A 27,540-nucleotide genomic window follows, 5' to 3' on the forward strand; every position below is an offset into this window, starting at 1 on the left:
TCTTATCGACAGCCTCCATGGATGAAAGCTTGGGAAAATGAATTTTAACATCCTTGAAACGGGTTTCGGTGAAGCTAACACTTGTGCTTTTTCTTCACACGTGACTTCCTTTCTTTGTCCTCTCTTTTCACCATCCACGAATTAAACGTGCGTCGCGGTTTTCCCGATAAGAGCCACCGAGCCGATGATGGATGGAAAATTCGCTCCACCAGCACGGAACGGAACGGAAACAACTCGTTGCCCGTTGCGGGGAAAAATCGGTAGGTAGTCAGAGGGGATCGGTAACGAGCTGTTGGATGCTAAAGGGGGGCGGTGGAATGAAATTATGATTGGCAGTTTGGGTGCCCGACTGCCGGCCCAACCATCCATCTCTACGCATCCAAGCCGAACGTCGTGACTTCTTTGTTAAAGTGTTCCTTCTGCCGGGCGATAAAGTGTGCAAAAGCAAACACTTCCGGGTGAAGAAAGCTTTGCTGCCTTTTCCTGTGAGCTTTCAGTTTGAAGAGGGTTCAGAAATACAGGGAACCATAGAATAATGTTGATGTTCTGGAATTTATTTTTTCAAAATACAAAGATTATTATTCTTTATCGATCATTACATCATTCATTTATGACATACACTACTTCGTATACTTGGTATAACCACTCCACTCCCCAACTCCACAATCTCCGAGGTAAACGTCGACTTAAATTCGCACTGATTAGAAGTATTCCACTCACGTACAAAACCCACGTAACTATCAGATATTAATTTGTACCTCAATAAAGCATCGATCGAACGATGGTAGAATAGCGATAGAAGTTGGATGCAGGCACCAGATTAGAAGACCATTAGGCACGTCCCAAAAGACGTGATAACTGTTAGGCAAGGGATGAAAATTACGTCACGTTTTGAAGCTCTGTCTGGAGCTAGTTATTATCGGCGAAATTACATCTCTACTGGAGCTCGTTAGAAAGTCCTTTATCAACAAAGTTGTTTCATGTTCAATGGTTCATGCTAATATAACACGGCCAGTGTTTAATTACAAAGCGGATTACCCTTGTGCAGGGAAAATATTTCATTGAAATTGTATCTATTTTTCGGAAAATTCAATCGACACTTCTTGTGACGTTGTTTCTTCTTTCCTGAAGTAGAAGATCCTCCCATTTGTTGCAAGCACAAAACCCCTCGACTGAAGGTTGAATAATTATCTTTAATTAAAACTTTAGATAATGCACACCCACCGAGCGCTCCCGAAAAGGAAGAGGATCTTTGGATTTTCCCCTTCATTTTCCAACGCACTGGAATCAGGGCGCCTCGTTGTGCTTGAACAATAACCAGGGTTTGTTCTTCCTTTTTATGCTCCTTTGCCTATTTATTACCATAAACTATCGTCCGAATGAATGGAACTTCCGGCGGGGGCATAACTTTTCACTCGGGTGTAATTTCGGGAGCCAAAAATGGGTTCCTAGCTCCGGTTTTCGAAATTGCAGTTTTTGAGCACTGCACCGGCTGCAAATTTGCTGCCGGAAAAGCCCGGAGTTTCCTCAAGAGCCTTGCAAGGCGCACAAGTGCAAGCAGCGGGCAGGCGAAAACGCCGATTGTTTGCAACGGTTTCGCGGATTGTTTGGCAGCCGGTTCGACACAAAGCCCCGAAACGGGTAAAGCTAGAGCTTTTTCTACGGTTGGTCGCGTTATCGCGAACGGTTTAGCATTGCACCGGGTGCGCCTAGGGTTTTCGGAACCGAAAACTATAGTTTTCGGTTTGTTGTTTATGTACAGCGTACTTTTTTCTCCTTTTAGTCTCTGTATCGCATTTGCGGATGGCTGGTTCTTTTTTAGAGCGAGAGAGAAAGAGAGATGTACGGAAGGAATTTCAAAACGGCCCACCATTGGGGCTCCATTCCGCTCCTTCAAGGCCAGAACTACGTCGACGTTTGCGCGAGGGTCTCTCAACTGCCTTGCGAAACCCGTTTAAGTCTTCGGCTATTTTGCCTTTCGCAAGCAATCCACTCAATGCAGCGTGCACGCTGGTGTTTGCGGTTCCTTTATTCGTTTTCCAACTGGTTCCAAGATCGCCAAATAAAACCATGTACACAAAAGTTACTACCCACCCCGCCACAAATCACCCCGCAACACCCCGTGCGAGATGTCCCGGTCCTAAAGTCCCGGTGAAAGGAAACCCCCGGGTCGGAAGCGAGCTGCAATTTTTCGAACGAACCGGCTGCAACTGCACCATCTATTATTAACAGACCCCGGTGGAAGGCTGAATGGGTTTATTTTCCTCCCATGTTGCTAACCAAAACGAGTAAGCCCGGGTAGCTTTTGGCAGCTCGTTTGATTGCGCGTTGAGCACTCGACGAAACGGAACAGATCCTGCCAAACACGACGACTCCAGTCGACATTGTTTCCATCTTCTCCGAAAGCTAATAACGCGAAAATGGTTCGAACTTCAAAGCCTGTCAATTTTCGGGGCGCTCAAAACTCGAGCATTCCGGCGTGTAATGGATACGAACGACCAATTTTGGCCTGCTCGAATCTTTTCAATTTGTCCATCGACGCGTGGTTCCTGGGGCTTCCACGGAACCGAGCACCATTTTCGGGAAGGAAAAACAATATTCACCCCGGGGAGTGGAACTATTTTCCCCGAATCTTGGATTAAATGGGATCGGTGCGGTCCAAAACTCCATTTCGCCATCGATGCCATCTCGCGCCCGGAAGGAAATAGACTAGCTAATGCCTGGGTGAGAAAAGAGATTGAGAGTGGTTCGATGCGGTGGCTTGAAAATCGTTTTAAGGAAGCTTTTATTTGCTCCCTAAATCCGATGAAAAGTGGTTTTCCACCCCCGCCGGTGGATAGCCCGAGGGGCGAAAAGCGGAAGGGATTTTGGAAAAACAAATAAAGGAAATGGCTTCCCGTGCGGAGCAGGCCGTGGAAATACGGAATTTCTTGTGGAAGCTTTTTCTTTCGCCACAAATTACTGTTAGGTGCCAAATTCCGTGCCCGTGGAAAACGCTAGGAATCCAATTTCCCCTTTAGGGAGTCCTCCGGTGGGGTTTTGGCGATGATGGGTTTTTAAATGACGCCGTTTTGATTCCTTTATTCCCGATGTTTTGATAATTAAAATTGGTTTTGACCGAAGTTTAATATTCTTTATCCTGATGCAGGGTTTTCCACCCTTCCGTTGGAAAGCGTCCCACCCCTGTTGCAAGTGGTTAGCTACAAAAGCTAAAGAAATATAAATAAAAAGTGAAGTAAAATAATTTCACTTGCCCCGAGATTACCCTCCACAAATGGATTCCGGGTTGTTTGCTCGACAATCAGAGCCTTGGTCCTAAGGCATGCCGGAATCTATGCTGCTCGTTCGTTTGGGGATGGTAATGAAATCGCGAAACAGTTTTCGGGAAATGTGCCATGAAAATCACACTGCCCGAAATGGTGAACAGGCGGCGACGTGGGAAAACTTTATTGGTTTACCGAATGGTCGCACGGTGAAATGGAACGGAAGCTGATGAGTGTCCGGTCCGCCGGCGTTCGGGTTTTCCGGGCAGCGGCGAAAATGTTTTCCATATTCCGGCCAAATTTGCACCGAATTCGCCTAATTGAATTTCGTTCTGCAAAATTTGACCAAGCTGTGGACTCAACCAAACGCTCAATAGTTCTTGGAAACAAGATGCTTCTGTGAGGGTTTTCCCCCATCTTGGTAATTAGCATAAAAGGTTTGTAGATTGTGTTCTCTTTCAAGATGGTGGTATATTTTTATCTAAATTTTTTAGACACCTAACAACAAGTTGTTCAAGAAACTTGAAGAAAACATGCAATGTACTACCTTTAAAATGTGCCTTAAATCTGCTCTTGCCTATGTTTGTTCTCCTTCTCGGCAATGCGATCCGCTTTTGAACATTCATGTTTGCTTTTCTGCTGCAGACGAAACTCCCTTGGCTCACCTGACGCCAGGTCAACCTTGTCCCATTGTCCTCGAGCATTTTGGCGATACAAGCCGTAGGGCTCGAGCGAAACGTGTTCGCTTTTCGCAGCGGGAGCCGGACAAAAACTGCCGCAGAAAATCGCCGGACGTGCACGAGATTCGCTCGTGTCAGGTTGTTTTATTTTTCGGCTGGGAAAAACTGGCCACCAACTGGGACCGGTTTGGGTTTGGGAAGCGCAGACGGAAAAGCATCATTACGATTCCGTTCACATGCGTCTTCCCATCACAAATCATCAAAACGAAGATTCGTCTTCGTACAGCACTTTTTTCATGTTGTTGGTTCTGTTTTTGTTGTGTATGCGATTCTGTTTTTTCCCTTCTCATGCTTTTCGTTCGTGACAATGATCATTTATGGCGTTTGATGGACGCACGTTTCGGACGTTGGTTTTTTTCTTCCTATTTCCGTCATCCCGGGTTGTTTCCCTGATGCTTGTTCCTGTTTCCCTCCCGAGAGATAGCTTTTCTTTCGGGGAAAAGTCTGTCGAACTAATTTACCGGATGTTATGATTTCTTTGTTCTTCTCCCGTAGACGGAACCGGTAGGTTCAACTTCTCCGATTCAAATCTCTGCGGACATCGGAGAAATAATTATCTAACAAAAAGATGAAGACAAAACAAAGAAAAAAGAAATGCCATAACAATTGTTTCCATTTACCTTCCCCTCAGTCACTTCATCTCTGAGCAATAGATGGAAATACTTTGCCGACATTTTCCGGGAATTACTGAGAGAAGCTTATGTTAACAACTGCTGTTCTGCCAGCATGGATGGACAGTATGAAAGTAGGCAAACTAATGCTTTCAATCAAAAGATCATTTTCTTTTGATTCTTTCTTCTTTTCACGCTGCTATCGAAGCATGGCGGGAAATCTGGACGAAAGTGATTGAGCGGTATCGAAGATGACAGGGCAAGAGGAAGAAACAATAACTTCGTAGAAAATCCCTCCCTTGATGAAACCATGCTCAAAAATAACCTCGACATCCGTACTCGGTAGAATTTACGTTTTTGATTGGATTTTGATGGAAACCTCTCCCTCAAATGACCAACGTGAAATCAATTGGCTCAGGATAAGAGGAAAACCCTCGTGAAAAGTGAATGAAATTGGACGAGAAAGTAGCAACGAGATCTCAGTGTTGTAATCTCTTCAACTGTTCAACCGGCTTTGGCTTAAAATGATCCACGCTGATGATGGTTTGATTTGCATGGAAAGATAATGAAAGCGGGAAAACGTAACGGGATCCGATGAGCATTTCGTTTGATTTCAATTACAAACTCATTTGCGAACGTTAACAGAATATTCAGCATTGAAAATTTTCCTCCTAGCGAATCTCTGAACTTTTTTTTATCGTAAAGAGATTGCAGCACCGATAAAGTGCATTTGGGGTCAGAGTCGTTTTGCATCTTTTATATTCTTTGGTTTGCGGAATGATGCTCAAGAGGAGGGAGTTTTTTAGTCCCTTTGATAGCTTCATTTGAAATTGTAATTGTATGCGGTATAACTTTGGGCATGAATAAGATCCTAATGAATGACATCAATTGGATTTGGTTCAATCAGTATTGATTTGCATCGTGGGATTTGATGTTCGGTTTTTAATAATTCGAGCCAAGCAAAAGAAACGATTGGCAATCGTGGTTTGAGAAGCACAGATTATATGAAATGGTGTTCTGATTCTATAATGTTATGATCACTTTTATGCTAATTCCAGAACATCGCAAAAACATTTCTTGGTATTTTCTTGAATTGTATGCATTTCGTTTGAACCCACAAACGGAACCTTCCAAGAAGAGATTGAGGTTCACTCCACCCTTGTTCAATGACATGACAGCGGAAAATCACATCCGCAGATCGGATCACTCATCACACACTCCTTATTGATGTTGTCCGAACAAGTGTGTGTGAAGAAGATTTCCACAGAGAAGACGTTTGGTCAGGATTGGAGAGAATATTTGTGTTGTTCCCAATCAAATATTTGCAAACATTACATCGCTTTATTGCGTAAATAGAAACCCTTCTAATTATAGGTAAATAGAAACCCCTTGAAGATATCGTGAGATTTTCCTACCACCAGACAGTTCGTACCCTTATCTTCATACCAGTTGGAGCAAAAACAACCAAATCTCTTTAATTAATTTCTAATTGCATCGTCCGGTTGTTGTCTTAGCGACGAAGCCAAATCAAATACGTTTCGGTTCATTTGTAGCTCATGCAATCAAGATTCATTGCGAGCCCCTTTTTCCTTCCGGTTTCGTTGGTTTCCGTTTCTCGATCGTTCTTTTTCCCTGTATCCATGTCCGTCCTAGGCTGGGTAATAGGATGGAAATGCATGAAATGGAGCATAAACAATTGTCGTTATCCCGTGACACACACCATCGACTTCGTCTGGGCAACCGTTGCTCATTCGGTAGCAAACTTCTTTATTTCCACCTAGTTTGAGTTTCGGTTGTTTTGCTTCTATGTCTGTATTCATAGTTTTCTAGTGATAGTAAAATTTTCGTTTTTATGTTAAAATATATAGTTTTATACACATTTTAGACTTATGGTGGTATGATACAAAATAAATAAAGCATAAGTACATTGAATTGAAGGGTGTTTAGTACTTCAGCATACTTTTTATTTAAGCATTTGCATCGAAAATAACATTGAGCAGCTTCGAAGCGATGTTTGCTTGTATCCTGTGTTGGACAAAATGTTGTTTCAGTTTCATTATTATACTATTACAATACTGTGAAAACAATAGTACGGTTGTTATAATGGGCATACGCTTTCTATTGTTTGTGGCTAACCGTTACTGTGAGCAGGTTTCACGTGTCGCACCGGTCAGGGAACGATTTGCCACTAAGCACAAACGCACACGTAAACACACACAAAGCACACGGACATTTTGGAGTCGAACACACACGGTTTGGTGGTTTACACAGAAAACATGCACACATGGGATTGTTGGAAAAACGGAAAACCCTCAAAGAATCAAACGGAGCGAGGTAACCGCTTGATCCTTTTTTGATTCTTCACAAACAACAAAATAACCCAATACATGATTTCAGGATTACAAAAGGAAAATCGGGTATTTTCCAGTTTTTTTTTTCATCTCAAAAGGACCAATGCCAAACAATGTTTGTCAATTTCGTCGAATCTACTCGTTCATTGTTGTGCGACCGTGCACTGTTTTTTCCCCTATTTTATCCACTCTATTTCCATTTTATTCGATTTCAACTCGTTTTGGTCCAGTTTGCTTACCGTTACCGAAAAAGGGCACCCTTCCGGTTTCCGGTTCGATTCGATTTCCATTTACTGTATTTTACTTTAGTTTTCCCTTCATTTTATCCCCATACTCCATCCCGTTTTCCGTTTCTTTCTTTCCTTTTCTTCTTTCTATCTTTCTTTTCTCTTTTTTTTTTGTTTTCCCTTCCAGGCACAATCGAACAGTTAGAGAGTACCTGTGTTTTTGATTCCGATTTCGGTCTCATCCTGAACTGTGCCTTCAAAAAGTCCGGCCTCTTTCGGGTGCGAAACTTGGGCGGCGTCAAGGCTCACTTCGGGTTAGGTATGTTGTTTTTTGTAAGCGCGTGCCGACATTTTCTCGTATTATTTCGTTTGCTGTTTTTCGTTTTTATGTGTGGATATGTGTGTGTTTTGTGTTCTTTCCTACTATCTTGTTTTTTTCCTAGATTTTCATATTTTTTTTCTTATTTTCAATAATATATTGTTTTACTATTATTTTTCTCTTATTTGTTTGTTTGTTTTACTACCAACTTTTTTTTGTGAACGAAGTTGGGTCTTGTTTCGATTTAATTCTGTTACAAAGTCTCTAAATGAAGTTAATCGAGTATGTTCGGTAAATATTCGTAAAAATACCAAACTAAAACACCCCACTGTATCCATTTGAGCCGATATAAGGGTTAGATTGAATAAACTAATATCGTTCAAATCCCGCTTGAAACAAGCACAAACTAGTAAGTAATACCCATCATTCAACGTTCCTGCGGAGCATTTTCAATGCTACGAATGAAACTTTATCCTTTTTCAACCCCAATCAGATGGGATCATGGGATCAGGGGGGGCGGGGGAGGGGGAGGTGGAACTACCAGGAAATAAAGTAAATTAAAAACAAGCAATCAGCGTGTGCAACTCGATACGCTGCGGCGAATGTATTTCACCAAACTCCCCATGGGGTTCAATTTCATCAACAACAAAAATACATGTTGATCTGTATTGGATGTTTTACCGGTTATTTTTTCGCAATCAGAGAATAATCCCGAAGCCAGTGCCCTGCGAGTAGCAATATCTGAAATGCTTGCTTGGAAATTCATATTTATTGGCTGACAATTAGTCAGGTTGTTATAACATAACGAGTTTGTTTTGTTTTTGAAAAGGTTTCAACTGCAACACTGGTGGCGAAAGAAACATTAAGCATAAGTTATCTAAATTTTGTATGTTTTCAATGAGTGAGTATTAATTTGGTCAGAAACAGTATTGTTGAAAATGTTTATTATTAGCTTATTTTCATCGTTTTGCATAAACTTTCTCCAATGGAATGTCGACGGTACCTCCTCCCATCGGGGGTCTTCTGAGTGGCCCTTTGGCCATCAAATTGAGCGTCTATAATTATGCTAACCCGCGAAAACGCCGAACTTTACGCCGCTGGCACGATAATGCCTATTAGAAAGCCCCGGACCGTGAAACGTGCACGACGCGAAGCGCTCGTCACTTGATCGAAAATCGATAAACTTTCCCGGCGATGGTCGGCAGCAGACATGAAAGCAAGCGCCTCAGGGATCAACGAGGTCGTCCGGGTGGTTACTTGGTGAACCCCAAAGCCCGCTCAGTCGTGACCTGTCCATACCCGTCACGCCGTCGGCATGATCGGGCGCTTCAAGTAAGGCTAATTTTTGACGGCACCAATAAGTAAAAAGTACTGCCCGTGTACTTATACATGCGTTTGGCAAGTTTGCCCTTTCGGCTTCGGGTTCATAACCGCTTTGCCCCCCGACAGTATCAGAAATCACCGACACGGCATTCCGGGGAGTCGACCTAACACCAGCCTAAACCTTCTGCTCTGTAAAAGGCTCGAAATTTCCCGCCATCCCAAAAGCACCGGATCAAAGACGCTGGTCAAACTGGTTCCATTTTCCTCTCCGCTGGAAGTAAATTGCATACCGCCGGCGTGATGCTGATTGGGTGTTCAGCACTTGCCGAGAAATTCACGCCGATTCAGCGGTGTGACAAATGGCTAATCGCAGATGACCTGGTTGGCTGGGGTGCTTTTCGGGGCGCAGTTGGGATATTTATGATGCATTGGCCCGTCAACATAAATCAAACTTGGGCCTCGGAGGATTAGAGGATCCGCCTATGGTAGCTCTAATCTGGCTGTGCGATGTCTGTCGAGCACAGGTTGTGGTGCACATTTCATTATTGATAAGCGTATTTGATAAATTTATTGCATTGTGAAACGTTGGAATTAACCAAAACTGCATTCAAACTGCACTCCAAAATGCATAATACGTCAATCAATTGAAATCTCCTACGATGAGGTTCAATTACAAATAACCAAGGTGCTTTGGAATATGTGTCGGTACTTCATCCGCGAACGTTGGTTCGCCCTCTGGGTCTCATGTGATGGAACTCAACGCTTGTGTTGCTCAACACCCGTACGCCATTTACATTGTTTTTAGTCGTCGCTTCACCGAGACATGATTTATGCAAACATTCGACCCTCCCTGCGGATCGACGGCATAAGGAAATTGCAGGCTAATGTTGATAAATCATCCGACTACGCACAATTTCCCGCCCCGTGCGAAATGACCAGCTGGGTGAGTGGGTGGGATGGGAGGGATTTATCTCTGCTCAATAAATATAGACGCTGCTTACGACACAAACAACCGTCCGTCGATGTTGGATGCGGGATGCGTTCCATCGGACGATGGACAGACACACCGGTGGATGCTGTTTGCGCTTGAATTTCCCATTGCATCACGTGACCCAGGACTTGTGTGTGTGTGTGTGTGTGTGTGGGTTTGCACAAGGGGTTGGCCACATGTCGATGCATCGATGCGACCACGTCACCAGCCAGCTGGAAAATGAGCCTCATTTTCGCCGTTTAGAGTGTGTGTGTGTGTTTGTTTGAACTAAAACCTGGTGGAGTCAGCGAAGTGGCAAAGGTTTCGTGCACGGATCGGTGCAGGTAGGCAAATTCCAATTTAATTAGCAAACACATGACGCGATCGTCCCTGGTGGCTTGCAAAACCGTGGCTGCCAATCGTTTTCATAATCCCTCCGAAGGGGCACCTTTGGTCCGTTGGCGCATGGGATTGTTTTGCGGCCACCAAAATCACCGAAAGTCCTCTGGGGATGCGTTATTGAAACTTTATCGCTCCCTCTCCAAACAGCCTAGTCAGTCGGTTGGGAAAAAACGGTAATTGAAATTTCCATTTCCGGCCCGAGGGATTGCAGTTTGCGCTCGGGCTTGAAATCGATCCTTGCAATGTGCTGTAAAATATATACAACATTGCCAACCATCGGAACTGAGCAAACAGGTCCCCCCCGTTCCTCGCACTCATTTCCGGAGGAATATCTGCCCGGTGAAGTTGGAAACCACTTTCGTCGAGCTAATAAAATTCAATTGTTGCCGACAAACGATTGCGCCCGATGATTGCTTTACGAAGGGCCACACGGGGTGTATGACTTTTCCCCAAGCGGAAAACGGTAGCCCAGGAGGAGATACGTTCGGGGTTTCTTGATAGGAGGAACAGGACTCCCAGTGAGTGTCCCTACCATAATCGTAACCGTTTACAGTGGATGGGTTTCCAGTTTTACAACCAAACCGGTTCGAGTGCCGGAAAGTTAGAGTAAATACATGCCTTTTTATAGGGTTTCCCTTAAATGTCCGTTTCGGTTTTTTGGTTTCAAATCGTAACCGACATAGTCATAACAAGTCATAGTCATGCAAGAAGTACACTGGCGTTAAAAACAAAGACATGAAAACCGCCACCCCGTCTCCGGCAGTAGGAAAGATTCTTGCCATTTCCATTTATCGCAAGGAAAAACCCCCCCATTCGGGGATGATGTGCTGCCATAAACTTGTTGATGGAACTGCCGCAGGACGGGGGGAAGGGGGGGGGGATACGTAGACGCGTCAAGATGTCAAATTTAGAAATGGCATGATTACTTCCCCAGCCCGGACGCCACCAAGATTGCCCGAAACAATTCTGCATCCGTAATGGGAAACTCATCTGGCGAGAGAAACGACATGCGAAGGGGTAACAAGTTGGAGTCTTTACTTTTCGCGCTGAAGAATTTCGTCGTCGCTGAGTTGTATTAGTTTTCCGTTCCACTGTCTGCTCACAGTTTGATAGATCAAATAAACCGTTCCAGCAAAGTCATGAGGAGACTGTCAGACTTCTGCACGTTCGGATTTTGTCGCAGATGGAGTACTGAAATTCTTCACGTCACGTTGATGTACTCAAACGCGCGAAAACGGTTATCAAATGTTCGTAACGGTACTTGCTTGTCGTCCAATGTGTTGCCTGCCTTCGAACAGAATTAACTTCGTCCAGGGTGGTAGAGGTTTTCGAAATCCCCCGTGCCTTACTGCATTATGATAAATCCGTACGGTTTCGTTTGAGTTGCCGCAACGAGTTACTAAATGTGACATTTCATTAAACCACCACAAATGCTAGCTTTCTCGAAGGAGCATCATTTTTCACCGAGCAGCACCACCAAGCTGGACGGGTGGACGGGTCGTTTTATGAATTATTCACTGAATTTCGAGGATCCATACGAGGTGGCCTTCTAATGAGTTTTGATAAGCAGCCCCAAAAACAACCCGATCCCAAACAGCGAGCGTCGTGGAATGTGACACGATGACGGATTGCCGCACGCAAACCCTTCTCGTTTATCAATGTCAGCCACGGCTTCAGGGTGCTGCTAATATTATTGCATTGGATGTTGATTTTACCACTCGCAAGTCGTCGCGTTTTCCGGCTCGGGATTATGCTGCGACGCAAGGGAATATAAATAACATCTGCTGAAGAGGAACACCACCCCTGGTCCAGCGAGTTGCATGTTTTGATCGGCGAGCTTTAGAGCTTCTGGACGTGGGCAGGAACGTATGGGAGACGCCTTTGGAAATACATTATCGTTTCTTGATTCGACTCATAATAAATCGTGATCCTCTAACCAACGTGAATAAGCCACAGCCAACTTATGCCAAGGATACTCTCGCCGTCCACAAAAACCAACCACGTACGACCGCTTTAATATTCATAGACTGAAGGTACCATTTGGGTGTTTTCATCTTCATTCCACTTTTGCTGCTGGATAGAAATAAACCATGTCCGGACTTCACCTCAGTGACGATGTATATGTTCTCCTCCTTCCGGTGTGGCTGTTCCTTCCCTAGGCACTCTAGGTCCATCTATCGTGGTCGTTTATCTTTGGGCTTTCTTCGCTCAATTCGCCCCCTAAGAGTTCCTTGCACCGAATCTGACACATCATTTTCCTCATTTCGCAGGCTTCAGCGTCGGAGATGAGCTGGGGCTGGCTGAGTCACTCGGCAACGTCGAGGCCAACAAACGGCGTGCCCTCAACATCCGCACCAGTGCCAACAACATCGGTGTCCTGCCAGCGTCCAAAATGCCGGTAAGTATCCGCACAGTCCACGGTCTGTCCACTTTCACTGCTTTTATTTGGACGACCGCGACCTCCCAGGTGGCTTTCCCATGTGCATGTGTGTGTGTGTGCGTGTGTGTTTGGACCACACATTAGCCCTATTTAATTGGCTTGTTTGGGAAGGAACAATTTGGGTAAGCGACGCACCCAAGTGCCGATCAAATATAGCCACTCCTAATGGGAACAGTATGTTTCCTCATCAGCACAAATTAGTGCCTGCTTTCGATATCTCTTTTTGATTCCCAGCAGTCGTCCAGAGTGAGTCTGATTGGCGTTGGAATCAAAGAATTATTTACCTCAGCTAATTTATTCACGTGGTTTCTCTATTCATTCCATAGCGTTAGAGTTTGAAAGGTTAAGCTTTTATCAAACACAAGCGCGCCGCAATACTGTAAAGTGCAATCAACACGAAGTGTGAACTCGTTCAAAAATGCGAAAAAGTCAGTGCCAACTAGTTTTTATTTCTCTCTCTGTGTAAACGTGACACATTACACACTACCACTGCCTTGTCCAGATTAAAAACAATCGCATGAAGGCTAGACGCCATTTTCAGCAATGTTAATGATGTTGATGATGTAATCGCTTTGCTTTGTCGCTTCATTTTGTGGTAAAACTTCGATATTTTGTTTGAGATGATTTTAACAAAGTAGTTTTACATTCGCCAAACGAAATATATTTTCACAAATAGAAGCTTTCTCCATTTGAAAATGGTTTGATGTAGTTAATCAAAATAATCAACCATAAACGATTGGCGGCATAAAATAACGTAAGCTCCCAAATGTAGCTACATCAGAACAGTAACAAATAATTCTGTAAATCCAAGTGCTGTTTAAGTTGTTTTAAGGTTTAGCACCAGTTTTATTTCAGTGTTTTTATTTACACTTCAAATCAAAGTGTGGAGCATAATCTTCGTTCTGAGAATTTTATATCACTTCCACTCTCCAATCCACGAAAAAAAAACATGAAACGATATGCCTCTCCATCTGCTACGGCTATGGAAGACTGGTGGAGGTTATTTTCTAGAATCAATTTGAACTTGTTAGCGATTTCCCTTGGTCCGGAAAGTTTCTTGTAATAACGACTTTTCTCAAAACGATATCGAAGAAGCGGCAGCGAAACAGTAATTGAACCATGAAAAAAGTAATTTTTCTCACACAGAAGCATAATCGTTAACGGTTTAGAGGGAAAAGAAAAAAATATTCCCAATGGTTTCCAATTCCGCGTGGAGTTTCAATTTGGGCTCGTTCATGCAAGTCCTGGCGGTGGAAGTTTCATGAAGGAGCTGTTCGTTAACCAGTTCAAAACTAGAACATTCCGTGGGCGGTGGTGGTATCGGTTGTTGCCAGGGCGTGGAACAGTAATTTATCCCGAAAGGAAAACTTTGCAGCACTTTCTAAGAATTGCAACGCATTGCACATATTGCATCGGACGTTGTAGGGTAACTTTACGCCTTCCGGTTTAAACTTTACCAATGACTCTATTGGTTGTTTGTTTAAAACATCCCTTCCCGATTGAAATATCCACTGTAAATTGTGAAGGTAAATTTAAAGCACCACCCGTTCCTGGAAGGACCAAACGGTGGACTTTCCAACTACCGGTACATTATGCAACATTAAGCGGGGGCATTCCATGGCGCACCGGAAAAAAAGTGCCACCGTTTCCACCTCGAAGCGCATTCTCCATAATTAACCTCGTCCTTTCTGCCCAGCTTTTCCGGCATGACAATGACACTGTGTCCCCTGTTTCAAGTACAGTTTACCGTTCAGTCAAGCTTGAAGAAAATCCGATGCTCAGCTCGCCGTATCGCGTCGCCATAAATAACGTAGCGAACGAAGCACCGACGTGGCACACGGCGGGCAAAGTTATTAAATCGGTACGGCGGGATAATTCCGGCGTGAAAATAACCCTCGGAAAAGGGGGATCCAGTGAAAACGATCCGCATACTTGGAACGTTCCGTCTACCCCCGCCCCGAAGGGAAGGTAATCCTTCGTCTGACAGGTCGTGCGTGCGGCTTTTGGTGTGAATAAGTTGTGCCAACAGAACGGAGCGGCCATATAATCACACTTGAACTGATGGGAGACATCTGGAGCGTGTTTGAAGTGGGAGAAGAAAAAAAAAGCTTCCAGAAAAAAAAGAACAACAAGAACAGCAGGGAACAATGTCGTTTTGATATTCATAGGAAATGTCACTCGCTTAATAAAGCAAAAGCAAAAAAAGGTATGTTTCTCGAAAGGAACCGGTGCTCGGAACTCCGGTATCATAAATTACCGTAAGCTTCCTGCTCGTATTCATTGCGTTCCCTTCCTTTGGGGTTCCGTCTGGTACCACCAAATCAAGCTAATCTCATTCGCCTAATTTAGTAGCAGGGCTAACGAAACGTAATTTCAACCACCCACCACCACCACCACCACCACCGGCAACATTCCCGAACGTCTTTGTCATCGGAATGATCTACTTCCGTTCGTTCTTTTATACACTTTGGTGCTCACCGTCTACTTGTTTGAGGAAAAGTGAACGGAAGGAAAGCGGGTGGCCGGGGGTGGACATTCTTTCCTCGTCCTGAACGGAAGCGTCCCGAGCCGACCGGTCCTTTCAGCACACACACACACGCGCGCGTACTGCACAACCCACAGAAACCCCATTTCCGATGACAAATTAATCCACTTCAGCACAATAATAATGAACTTCTTGCCGTGCGGATGATGACTGGGCCTTTTGGCCCGCTCTCTCCCCTCGTTTTCCTCCTTTCAGACATCGTATCCCCCGCTACCGGCACCGTACTCCACGCAGGGTGGTGCCCCAGCTCCCCCGAGCCTAGCGACGATCCAGCAGAGCCGTCCTCAGGCGGTGACGGTTCGTGCCTCGCCTCCCCGAGGCCGCGTGCCTCCATCGCCCGCCTCACCCGTGTACGTGTCGCCCGCTGCCAGCCAGATGACGAACGCCACCTTCCGCCCACTCGGCGTACCCCCCTTCAAACCCATCCCCAAGCCCGAACCCGAACCGGTGAGATTCGACGCCGCGATCCTGCGCCGCAACTTCGCCCTCAAAACTGCCCAAACTCCCGATCCCTCCTTCCAGAGTCAGCTCATGAACCAGACCTCCTCCTTCCACCGGGGCCAATCCTCCTCCCGGCTTCCTCTCCCCTCGCCCTCCTCGCCCTCCGCTTCCTACGCCGGTGTCGGAGGGGCGGCCGCCCCGAACCAGCACATCATCTACAAGGAGGCACCGAACCTGCAGGTCCAGCAGGTGCCCGCCTTCCAGGCCATGCCCGAGTCGGTGTCCCGCATCTCGACCGGTCCGGTCGTGCAGATCGACAACAAGCTCCAGCCGACGGTCATCAAGAACTCCATCATGAGCATTCCGCCGCGTCGCAACTCGCTGCCGAAGGCGTCGCCGACGATTGTGACCGCCCAGTCGGTGTCGACGGCTGCGGCCGACGGTGAAGAGATCGACCTGATGGGGCACACCGTGGAAGAGCTGGCGGCGGCCGCCAACGTGAGCGTCGAGGTGATCAAGGAGGCGATTCGCGTCCGCCAGCAGGAACTGCGCGCCCAGAAGCAGTACGAGCGGCAGCAGGCAGCCTTCGCTCAGGCGCAACTCCTAGCCCAGCAGCAGCAGACGACGACGACAACCACGACCACCACCACACCCCGCCCCCGGCGCTATCCAACGAACGCCGGCCACAAGGTGAGGCCATTCGGAAACCCGATGAAACGAATCCCTGATTAACATGCATACGCTTGCTCCCGTTTTTTTTAGGTTATGAACGCACCGAAGGAATACTACCCGGTCGGGTACGACAAGAACTTCGACGACAACTTCACCTCGAAGGTGGACCTCCCGTACACGACGTTCAACTGCGGCGAGCAGAAGCACTTCCCGGGGCTGTACGGCGACGAGGACCTTGGTTGTATGGTGCGTATCCGTTTCCGCCGTTTCCCACCGACCCGAACGGCACGCAATTGGAGATTGAAATCGATTCCACCACGTGCCATAACACATTTCCCAATTTCGGTGTCTGACGTCGTCGTTAGGCAGACATTTGGACTGAAGGCCTTCCCTCTGCTCGGTCGACTACCAAAAGTCCAGCAGTCCAAATGTATCCGAAAAAGGAAAATCTCCCCCCAACCCGGCCCTCTACGCCGCGTTTGTGCTTTGTGAAACGTGCTTGCTGCTGGTAGGATTTTCCCAATTTTCCGCCCCACGAGGGTTTTGGGGTGATTGGCAATGGGATTCGGCTCGCATGGAGTAATGCCATCGAGTACAGAAGTAGCATAAAATCCTGGCTCGGAATCGGGGGATCTGATTTCGAAAATATGTGCACGCAATGTGCTTTCCGGTACGTTGTCAGAGATTGCACCGAATTCGTACATTTCGGTGTGCGATGGTGAATGAAACTCCCGTAATCGGACTGTATGTTTCGCAGCTATAAGCTAAAAGGTGGTTTTGAATGTTCCCCTCCCAACGTTCTCCTTTCGCCAGTGCGAGCGCGGGTTTTGCTAATGGATTAAAGCATCCAAAATGAAAGGGCGAGCCTTTCATTTGGGAATTAGAATTTAAACGATTTATGTTGGAATAAATACCGAGACGAGATAAAGGACTAATGTAAATGACTAGCTGATGATTACAGCACAATGATGCTTTACGGTCGGGGATATTGGATTCAATGCGAATGTTTTTGGAACGAACGATAAGATTAAAGTCAACCTAGATTCCTAGTAGAAGGGAACTAACGTCGACTTTTGATATTATTTTTTGAGAACATTCGCAATATAAGATACTTATGGTTCCTTACCGTTTAAGTTTATTAAATACGGTCAGTTGAAATCAGGGACGATATCGAAATAACTTATAAATTATGTTAGGATCTTTGCACGGTTATTTTAATGAGTTATGTTCAAAGTAAAAAAAACACAGAAACCTTAATGAAACAAACTGGCCGAACGAAAATATTTGATTGTGCATAGTGTCTTCCAGTTAAATGAATTAGTTTAAAGGTAATTGTAAAATCAAACTATTTTCCTAAAATTTCCTTATGGCAACTGTTTGCTTTTAAACAATTTAATTCGATATATCTTGGTGTCCTGTTTCTACTTGTTTGCTATAAAAATCGGTACATCTCAAACAACTTAGGTTGTATTTTAATAAATACAATTCCACTATGCCTGCATCAATTTAAATTTTACACATTAGGCGTTTAAGGGTTAAATTTCGAATATTCCTTTAAAGTGTTTTGTTAAACAATCCTTCCGACTAAACCATTCCATTCTCCAACCGTAGGTCTTCCACGTGTGCGCCCTGACGGACGACGGGCTGATCATGAAGTCGTTCCTCTGCCCAGAGAGCACGCTGTTCGACCAGACGGTGCTGAAGTGCAACTGGTGGTTCTACGTCGACTGCAAGAGCAGCAAGAACCTGTACGACTCGAACCTGCCGGTCTCGAAGAGCTACCAGCTGATGAAGGCGCTGTCCTTCTTCTCGTCCAACTACAAAACCGGCGCCGGCGAGTCGGCCGAAGGCGTCGACGTGGAAGCGTTGAAGAACAGCGTCGCGACAGCCGTGGCCGTCGGTGGATCGGCCCGTTCCCTCGACACCAACGCCATCGCCGACTCCACCGGCGACCGGTTCAGTCTCGATCTGGGCACGGACACCGCTGCCGCCGACAACAGGGCGCGCACCAACCAAAGCAGCCAAAGCAGCAGTAGCACAAACGCCACCCCAACGCAGGCCCCCAGCAAGGACAGTACAGCTTCAACGTAAACGGACCCGGGGGAGGTGTAGCGTAATTAAGAAACATGGTTGTGTATCTGTTCCCCGCAGCAGTGCGTTGCGTTTGTGGATGCGTTGACGAACCGCGAATGTCCCCCGGGAAATGGTGCTCCTCCACCGGGGGTGGTTGGCCGGGTGGTTGCAAGTCCGGCGGACGATACACACGCTGGCGTGCGTTTCACTGTCTTCTTTTGATCACAGTCCAGCAGAGCGTATGGCAGAATCGGCAGAACACAACATGCAAATGCTCTTGAGATTTGTTTTCCGGTCCTTGTGTTTTTTAACGCAAATTGTCCATTGGGATGAAATTATGCAGTGAACGTTGTAAATCGTTTCTAACTGGAGCGTTAGAATCTAACTTGAAGGGTTATTACGAGTTAAGGTAGTAAGAGCAAACAATCAATGTCACTTTAGAATCCATCGAACACACATCCCCGTGCGAAAGTTCTAGCAAGGGATCGTTTCAAGCGCAGGATAGATTAGCAAGCATAGAGGACGGGTTTTCGAGAGATAAATGTGTAGTGCGTAGGTTAAGTATTTATTTAAAAACCCTCACCCCCTCCGAACGGTATCCCTTTCCAATTGCCATCACGTGCGAAAAAGGATACGGTGTTCGGTGTTCGATAAAAGACTTTGTTTTTTTACTAGAATATTAAGTAACAAAAAAAGCAACGGTTGCAAGTTATGCTTTTATCGTTAGAGATGATTTTATTGTCGTGCGGGGTTGCGACTTACTAGCAAAATAACCTATTAATTGGAATAAGGTTGTAGATCGTAGTGAAACAGTGACCATGTTCTCGGGTATTTGACAAACCATCAAAGAGCTGAAGGCAGAAAACAAACAACGTGTTTGCTCGGTCGCATCATCCAAACCAGTTGTTTCTGCGGCTCTAGTGGTTGATATTTATTTTATTAGCGGTATCAGGTGCATCACTCTTACTGTAGGTTGGATAGGAAATAGTGCAGGATATAGCATTAACCCCCATACAGAGTCCCCCCGCGACGAAACATTTACCGAAGCAGGAAAGTAATAGCCAAATGTTTGAACATAAACCCAGCCAAAACCATCTGCGTCCCCTTGGTGGGAGGTTGGGCGAGGCGGGACTGCTCCGTATGCTACCGACAAAAAAACACACCTTAAAGTTGCTCACGTAGAATGTAGTGCATAGAGAAAACGATCCAATCGAGAATAAGCTTTCAGCTTTGTTCGATTTTGTTCATTTTTTTTTTAAACATGGATACGGTTGTTTCCCTTTCGCCCTTCGCCGTAATGGTAGTGCATGAACTACGAATAATATAAAAAAAAACAAGGATTAACTAAGGATTAACTGAGATGTTTGAAAGATAGGTTAAGGATGGCCGCCGATGGCAGTTTGTAACTCATCAAGTTGATTCTTACTGATAAAATGACCACTTCTATTTCAAATCTGCGAGTTTTGTTTAACAACCAAAAAATAAAGATATCCGAAAATGATAAATATATTGTTATGCTATATTAAACTGATTGCATGTGATTCAAATTATGTATGAAAATAATTCAGAAAGAAAGTTCCACCAGATGTGTACTAAAATATTCAAATCTTCATGAAAGCAACCGTGACTTTTATCTCCTAGGTTTAAATGAAATCCGAGTCGATTAAGATTTTTCGTAACAGGAGCGCAGATCGTGAGATTTTATCTCTTATCAATCCTTCGTTCCTAGTATCAAACCAGCCGGAAGGTAGGATTTTTTCCAAGAAAATTCGGTCGAAATGTGAGCGATTTGAATTTTTAACTTACAGGGACGGGCAAATGATTGGAAGATCGACGTCGATTGGATCCACAGCCTACTTTGTGGCGTAGATTGGAAAACTCCAATATGAGATCAGTTTAATAGAAGAAAATTTAAGCGAATATATTTTTTCAATTCTAGAAACAGAAACAACGATCACAAGCACGTACCCGAAACCGAAATAAGTATAAGAAAATACTTTGCTCCCTTTCGGATTTTTGATATAGCCTTCATTTGGGATGCCAATTTTTATTGATCGACGCTGACCGTTGGATCAATGCTAAAAACAACCAAAATACTTTGAATCGTTATATGCTCTCTATGATAAAACTCGCCAGTGAATTGCCTTTAGTTCAGCTTCATAAAGTGAGCCTACGTTTATGATCCGTAGAAAATTAATCATATTTACTAAAATAAGAACTACGAAGGAATGAAATGTTGCAGGGCAACGGCATGATCCAACTTTCAATAACGTGATTAAGATCATCAAAATAGATACACGGACCGCTACTTAAAAAATTTGCTAGTACATCAATTTATCATGGTAAATAAAGTACCAAATAAGGCGGCACGTTTAATGTCCACATTTATCCGTAATGTTTTCCACCTCTAACGGTGCATCGAACGATAGATTATTTCTAGTTCGATGGACACGAAAAGGATAAATGCTATCTCCATGATGGAAAAAGATCAGTCACGTACTTTTATACTTTTACCGCTTAGATTTCGAGTCCGGGCCACAACAATTGTCCCTTCAGCCGTCGAGGGTGATAACGAAAAAAGGGCGCACTTCGATTGTTGGATAACGAAACTACCCGTTTCGTGCAGGAATTTAATCGTTTTCGTGCTCACCACGCATCGAGGAAATAAAAAGGGCCAAATCGGGCCAGTTCCGATAACCCACTGCAACAAGCGGCGGACTTTAATTGACCCAAATTTACGCAATGCACCCGCTCAGTCCCGGTCATCGGGTTTACCGTAACCCCTTTGGTGGACCAGAAGTATGTCGATCGGGTTTCGCGTGCTCGGATATCAAATCGCACGTATCGAAGGCACGTCGTTTTTCATTTCATTTTCCAACAAACCACCACCACGAACCGAAAGGAAAGAGCTTCCGCGCGATGGATTTCGTTTCCGTGTATCGCGATCCGCAAGGAAATGCACTCGTCTGTCGTGTAGGGAGTGTAGGGAGAAAGGGAAAATTGTGGGGTATGATGGGGACGTGGGATCGAAAGGAAAAGCTTTGTGAAGGGAAACCCAAACAAATGGCCATCACCCGCGCAAATCGGGGGTTTTTGTTTTGGCCACCATTTACAACCCGGCCAGGGACAGGTGTTGGTGCACCTCGGGCAGGTTGTGTTGGTGTGTTGTTGCCCTTTTTCCGCAATCAGATGCACTACCAGCCCTGCAAATGAACGAAGCCAAACGGTGGTCATTATCGGACACCGTCGGCCAAGGGGGGGCGATCGTGGAAATGAAAGAAAAACCGATTTCGATACCCGGATCCCTTCGTTCGCGCTTGGAATGGTGGTGGATATATAAAAAGTGACGTTCGCTCCAAGGAGCTGTTCATTGCCGCTCTATTCATGCTTAGGTGAACAGTGATTTCTAGTGCTTGCAAATTGATCTTAACAGTGAATTTGAAAACATGAGCCCTTTAGTGAGTTGTGCAAGTTTTCTCATCAAAAGAATTCGTGGTAAAAGTTTCTGTATCCAACGTTATTTCAGTTATGTTGTACATCGATGATGGTGCTGCTCGTGGCGTTCCTGCAGGTAAATACGGTCACCGCGAACAGCAAGTACATCTACGGCGACTCGGAAGAGCTCGACGAACGGTACCAGGAAATTCTTCAACACCTCAAGGAGGCGGCCCACTCGGGTTCGCCGGTGCACTCGAGCGTGTCGGAAAAGTCCAAAACCGTGCCCGTGCCAGTGTTCCAGAAGGTCGGCGTCCCCGTGCCACATCCGGTGCCGATAGCCGTACCGCACTACGTGAAGGTGTACATTCCCCAACCCTACCCGCTGCAGGTGAACGTGGAGCAACCCATCAAGATCCCGATCTACAAGGTGATCCCGAAGGTGATCGAGAAGCCCGTCCCGTACACCGTGGAGAAGCCGTACCCGATCGAGGTGGAGAAACCGTTTCCGGTGGAGGTGCTGAAGAAGTTTGAAGTGCCCGTCCCGAAGCCCTTCCCGGTACCGGTCACCGTGTACAAGCATATTATGCAAAACGAGAAAACTCACCGCAACTGGCATTACTGAGCAGTGCAGAGCACGAATGGCAGTTGTTCACTTCAATCTTCAATCGTGTTGTTGGGTCCAGCCGCTTGGAATCAACGAAAATATGAGCAACATTTGCTTGACGCACTCCATATTTATATTCGAACGTAAATTATGCGCTAAACCTTCGCCTTGCGTTTAACCATTTTAAAAGGAAACTCAAATAAATGCTTTTATATTTGCAACATGTGCGTATAATTTGAAATATCCCAAAACGGACGTCCATAATCGGTCAATACCCCAAGTGCAAGTCATATACGCAGCGTATTCAGCAATTTGACATCTGTTCACTTCCTTTCAAACCTGCTGAACAAGTCCGGACCCAGGAACGCAAAAACGGAACCGAGCACCAAATAAAATAGAGAATTTGTGATCTTTTCTATAATTTAAAATTGTTGAAAGTTTTGCAAAAATATTTTAAAATAATCCCATCAATGGTTAATGGCCTGAAGTTTAATTTGTAACCTAAATTGATCAAATATCTTGGCTCCTTTGCGTTTGATCCATTCTCGACAGCTGTCATGTTGACAAATGTCATCATTCTGACAACTGGTGGAAGCTACCATCTCTTTTGCCTTCAGGTTTTCCGTGAGAAACACGTTCGTGCGTTTTGCGTGCAGTTTTTAACCGAAAAAATGGGTTTCGCCAACTTGTGGTACTCTCATCCACGTAAATACGGACAGGGATCGCGTTTCTGGTGAGTGTGGCGGTGTTAGAATACCGAAATTCCTGCTGGCCGGTCGGAAAACGGCGATCCGTAGCATGCCGCACTTGTGCACGTGTACTTTCGGTTTCGCCATTTTGAAGCTGCCCCGGGTGTAAATGTTTTGCCGAGTGTGAGGAATGAAATACTTACGATTTCCTTTGGGTTCTTTCAGCCGTGCCTGCTCCAACAACCACGGATTGATCCGAAAGTACGGACTGAACATTTGCCGCCAGTGCTTCCGCGAGTACGCTAAGGATATTGGCTTCAGGAAGGTAAGCATCGCAGTGTGCGTTATGTTGGTTCCGGAGTGTGTGTGACCAGAATTGTTGACATCATTTGCGGGAATGTACAATTTAGCAACATAACCATTAATCCACACGATACATTGCATGGTTATGTTGAACGCACGATGTATTGGATTGATTTGCTGATTGTGCAAAACACTTATCATGTTGAAGACAATCTATCTGGCTTTCACTGTCCTTGCTTCAGCCAAACCATACCGCGCCATGAAAAAAATGAAACTAACCCACATATCTGCTTTCTTTTCTTTCCAGCTGGATTAAATTCGCGAATATTATCCCGAAAATTCCTCCTGTTCGGCATCAAGGAATGTTTCTTATTCGTCGGCAGTAACTTGTAGGAGGACGTTATCGGCAAATAAATAATGTGAAACCACACACCCTCAAACAACAACTTCTAGAGTTCTTGGATGGCAAGGAATCGAAAGAATTGCCTGTGCTTCGACAAAGTGAAATGTTCACGGAAGAAAGAATCACTCTTTTCAGCTCGTTTCGGTGGAAGTACTCCTGGAGAAGACTTCCCATTTGGCGCGCCATAAAGGAAGCACCAAAACAAACAATGGTCCTGTTTGTCCATCTCCCCTTCTCCCTAATAATTAAGGGATGGCCTTCGATTGGAATATACGCTCTTCTCGGCTAATTTAAGAACGATTGACGAGAGGAAAACCATGTTTTTACAGCTGACGGGTCGTAATGCTTTCATCGCTTCTAGGTCATGTTTATTTACTTTCGCCCCGCGTTCGATCCAATAAATCGCATCGGAGCCGCTCGGGGGTAGTCCAAGTCAATAATTAGTCGACTGTTGTGTGACCGTCAACAGACATTCAATTAATTTATACCGGTCCCATTGTCGTCGTCATCGTCGTCACTTGCACTCACAAATGCGTACCAGACGCCATCCGTTGGCAACGATTCAATTAGAGAAACAATTTGAACACAACTCACACCCAATGGATGAAAATGGTTCCACAGCAGCATTAAAACACGCGATACGAGGAGAAACTTGAGCTGCACTCACTTTGCCGCATGTTAGCAGATAAGCATCTCAATGTCTACCAGGTCGTACTTACGAAATCGCTGCTAATAAATTAACTTTAATTTCAGTTTCTACACATCCTAAGACCGGTTTCACTCTTCATTTCAGTATGTTTTTGCAAACAAGTACCATCGTAAAATAGTATGATGCAATATAATTCGTGCACGCGGTATCCACCAACGACTTTCAATGTCAGTTGGCCGCCAGCCAAAAGTTTGCTCTAACCATCCACCTTTCCCTCACCGAAAACGGCAGCAGCTGTTAGTGTCACGCTGACCGCCTTAAAAATAAGCTTCCTGGGTCGCTCGGTGGCGATTTGCAACAGCTGATCGATTAGTCGATCATTCGCCTTACGATCGGAATGTTGTACCAGCGGAAGCGCTCGCGAAAAGTTACCTCAACGACCAGCGGTAGGAGATGTAAACAGTGGAAGGTAATAAATTGCGGGTGCACAGTTGGTTCGCCGAGCGTAAATCTTCGCGGGAAGGAAATCCCAAAAAAAAAACGGGACCATAGTGTGAGGCTTGAAGGATAAACAAACCAGAGTTTCGGCGTGCTCCAGTTGTATATTTTTTTCAAAAGTGAAATGGCCGCAAGGGCACATTTAATTGTGCTCGAAGAAAGGGAACGCTAAAAATTCCTCGAAAAGAAACAAAGAGTTCAAGTGCTGCGGGACACAGGGCACTGGCGTGGCGTGGTGGTCAGCTGATGATTGATTCGAGTCAGCTGTTTCAAGTGTGTTTCGTGTTGGAAAGTTCAAACGGCGTTTTGAAGCCAGCGTGCCAAATGTTACGAAATCGAATTGTTTTCCCTTCTTGGTTCTGGGGATGAAGCTGAGAAAAGTGGTTTCGGAATGCTTTCTCTTTTTAAACGGATCAGATACTAGCGTCAATAAACATGTGCGACTTCTTGTCGTGACGTTTAGCAACACGTGTTTGTCAGTTGTGAGAGTTTTGTCCTTGGTTCAGAACCCGGTTGGAAGTTATTGCGCCACTTTAAAAATATACAATAATTTTCTTTTCGATATTAGATTTATCAATTCCACACAACAGTCTCCTTACAGAATCGATTTCGAACACTTCGACAAACACTACTTCGTCATACCGATCCACAACAAGGACCGATGGTATAAGGCGTGCAATAAACAGATCAACCGGGAATGGAAGCGTGTCCGGGGCGATCAGTTGAAATCCCTCGAATGTTGCGAGGAAATGCCCACCAGCCTGACGCTGGCCAGCGGATGGACTGACCGCGTCCAAGTGCTCGCCCTCTGCTCCATCTCGCGCATTCCATCCTGTGCCAAGCGCTGCCTACTGGAGGTGATCGTGACGCAGGACTATTGCTACTACCTGAACATCGAGCACATTTTCGTGTCACTGCGCGATCAGAACGTGTTCCGGGGTAAGTTTCGGTACACGTTCACGCGCAATCTCTCTTACCGTGAGCTGCTCGAGTGGGCCATCGAACCGCCAAAGGGTGTCTCTAAGTTTATCCTCGCCGGAAGCCCACGTGAATGGATCGAGCAGCAGTACGCGTCGTCCGAGGAGGATCTGTACAACCAGCGACAGAATTGTTACTACTATTACTATTACAACGAAGAGGAGGACGACGACACGTACCAGGATTATTATAATTACACCAAGAAACGAGTCGCTTATGATGTACGTAACAATTGCATATGAATGTGAATATGAATAATCTACTGTCTAAATCTTTAACTAATTCTTCTTCTTGCCGTAACGACCCTTTTGGTCATGCCTGCCCGTTAAGGGCTTATGAGACATCATCGTATTCTAACCAACTAACTCTAGTTAAACAAAATTAAAACATTAATTAATAAACTAATTCCTGCCATGTAACATTTTGTTAAATCTTTTGTAATGGGATTTTGATGTAACTTGCATTACGGTAAATTATTCAAGTCAAATTTCTAAAAATACTTAAACTAAAACAATTATAATAGATTTAACGCAATAACGTCGTTATAGTTCTCATATAAAAGATGCTTGTCCTTCCCTTAAGGGCCCCCCTCCGCCAACATCCAATGAGCCATACTTTGTCGTACCGATCCATCGATACCCCGAGCTGAAGGAGCAGTGCGTCCGGTTGATCAATACCGAGTGGCCACGCTCTCGGATGGCCCGGTTCTGGAGCTTCGAGACGTCCACCGATACCCTGCCGATCACGTTCGTCCTAACGCAGCTCATCGATGGTGAAATCGTAGTGCTTGGACACGCCAAAGTATCTCCGGTGCCAGCGGACGACACATCCGCCTATGTCGAATCGGTCGTCGTTGACTATCGCTACAGGGGTCGAGGCATCGGTACGCATCTGATGAACGAAATCGAAAAGTACTGCAAGTCGGTGATGGCGATCAACCACATGTACATCGCCACCGATGGCCAGGAGGTGTTCTACGCCAAACTCGGGTATATTTTCTGCAAGGCGATCAACATCTTCGGCACCCGGTCGACACGGAACACCGTCAGCAAGAAGCACTGGATGCGGAAGGTTCTCTCCGACTGGGAACCGTACCCGATGGGTTACGGTGATGCCGTCGAGGCGGGGCCGGAAGAGACGGAACCGATTGAGGTTCAACCGCCGGAGAAAATCTGTGTCGACCAGCTGATCTGGAACATTCGCAACATCGTTTACAACCAGACCGGTGTGACGTACCGCCGTGGTGATGTAGGGTCACGTGAGGAGAAGGTTTGCGATTTACTGATCAAAATGCACGCCATTTAAGCGCGCTCTTGTGTACTGTTTCTCCGTTGTGTTGAAAGTCAATAAATCAAATCGAAACCGTGAAGCAATCATCCCTCGTCGGTTGTAGAAGAATCTGTTTCATCCGAACAACCAGAACGGGGCGAATGGCAATACTTACGTGCATCATATGCACCACGTTGCCTGCCAGTTAATCCAACCGCTCACCGTTTTCGCCCGGCTGTCAAACGCAAGCACGGGCATTCAAATAATCAAACGCGCTCCCTTTGCTTTGCCCTCGGTTGTAAGCGGAGAAAGCGGTAGGATTAAAACATTCG

General features: G+C 45.4%; 4 protein-coding genes across 4 annotated transcripts in view; all 4 read left to right on the forward strand.

Annotated features, from left to right (window-relative positions):
- LOC131284224 (uncharacterized) overlaps nt 1-18,395 on the forward strand; it is a 57,159-nt gene extending 38,764 nt beyond the window's left edge. Inside the window, exons 2-6 of the mRNA XM_058313078.1 lie at nt 7,380-7,511; nt 12,477-12,604; nt 15,387-16,322; nt 16,395-16,550; nt 17,916-18,395. Of these exons, the coding sequence (XP_058169061.1) occupies nt 7,380-7,511; nt 12,477-12,604; nt 15,387-16,322; nt 16,395-16,550; nt 17,916-18,395 (1,832 nt within the window). The remainder of the gene's footprint in view (nt 1-7,379; nt 7,512-12,476; nt 12,605-15,386; nt 16,323-16,394; nt 16,551-17,915) is intronic.
- A 3,428-nt stretch (nt 18,396-21,823) lies between these two features.
- On the forward strand, nt 21,824-22,437 carry LOC131284225 (uncharacterized). Its single transcript, XM_058313079.1, has 2 exons — nt 21,824-21,835; nt 21,904-22,437. The coding sequence occupies exons 1-2, from the start codon at nt 21,824-21,826 to the stop codon at nt 22,435-22,437; spliced, it is 546 nt and encodes a 181-aa protein (XP_058169062.1).
- Nucleotides 22,438-23,019: 582 nt separating this feature from the next.
- On the forward strand, nt 23,020-23,857 carry LOC131286969 (small ribosomal subunit protein uS14). The gene is made up of 3 exons (XM_058315980.1): nt 23,020-23,152; nt 23,334-23,433; nt 23,719-23,857. Exons 1-3 carry the CDS (start codon nt 23,091-23,093, stop codon nt 23,725-23,727), a joined length of 171 nt encoding a protein of 56 aa, XP_058171963.1. The 5' UTR covers nt 23,020-23,090; the 3' UTR covers nt 23,728-23,857.
- A 1,003-nt stretch (nt 23,858-24,860) lies between these two features.
- On the forward strand, nt 24,861-27,244 carry LOC131288691 (uncharacterized). Its single transcript, XM_058317858.1, has 3 exons — nt 24,861-24,932; nt 25,552-26,160; nt 26,522-27,244. The coding sequence occupies exons 1-3, from the start codon at nt 24,861-24,863 to the stop codon at nt 27,242-27,244; spliced, it is 1,404 nt and encodes a 467-aa protein (XP_058173841.1).
- Nucleotides 27,245-27,540: the final 296 nt, after the last annotated feature.

This window comes from Anopheles ziemanni, chromosome 3, assembly GCF_943734765.1.
Source record: "Anopheles ziemanni chromosome 3, idAnoZiCoDA_A2_x.2, whole genome shotgun sequence".
Lineage (NCBI taxonomy): Eukaryota > Metazoa > Arthropoda > Insecta > Diptera > Culicidae > Anopheles > Anopheles ziemanni.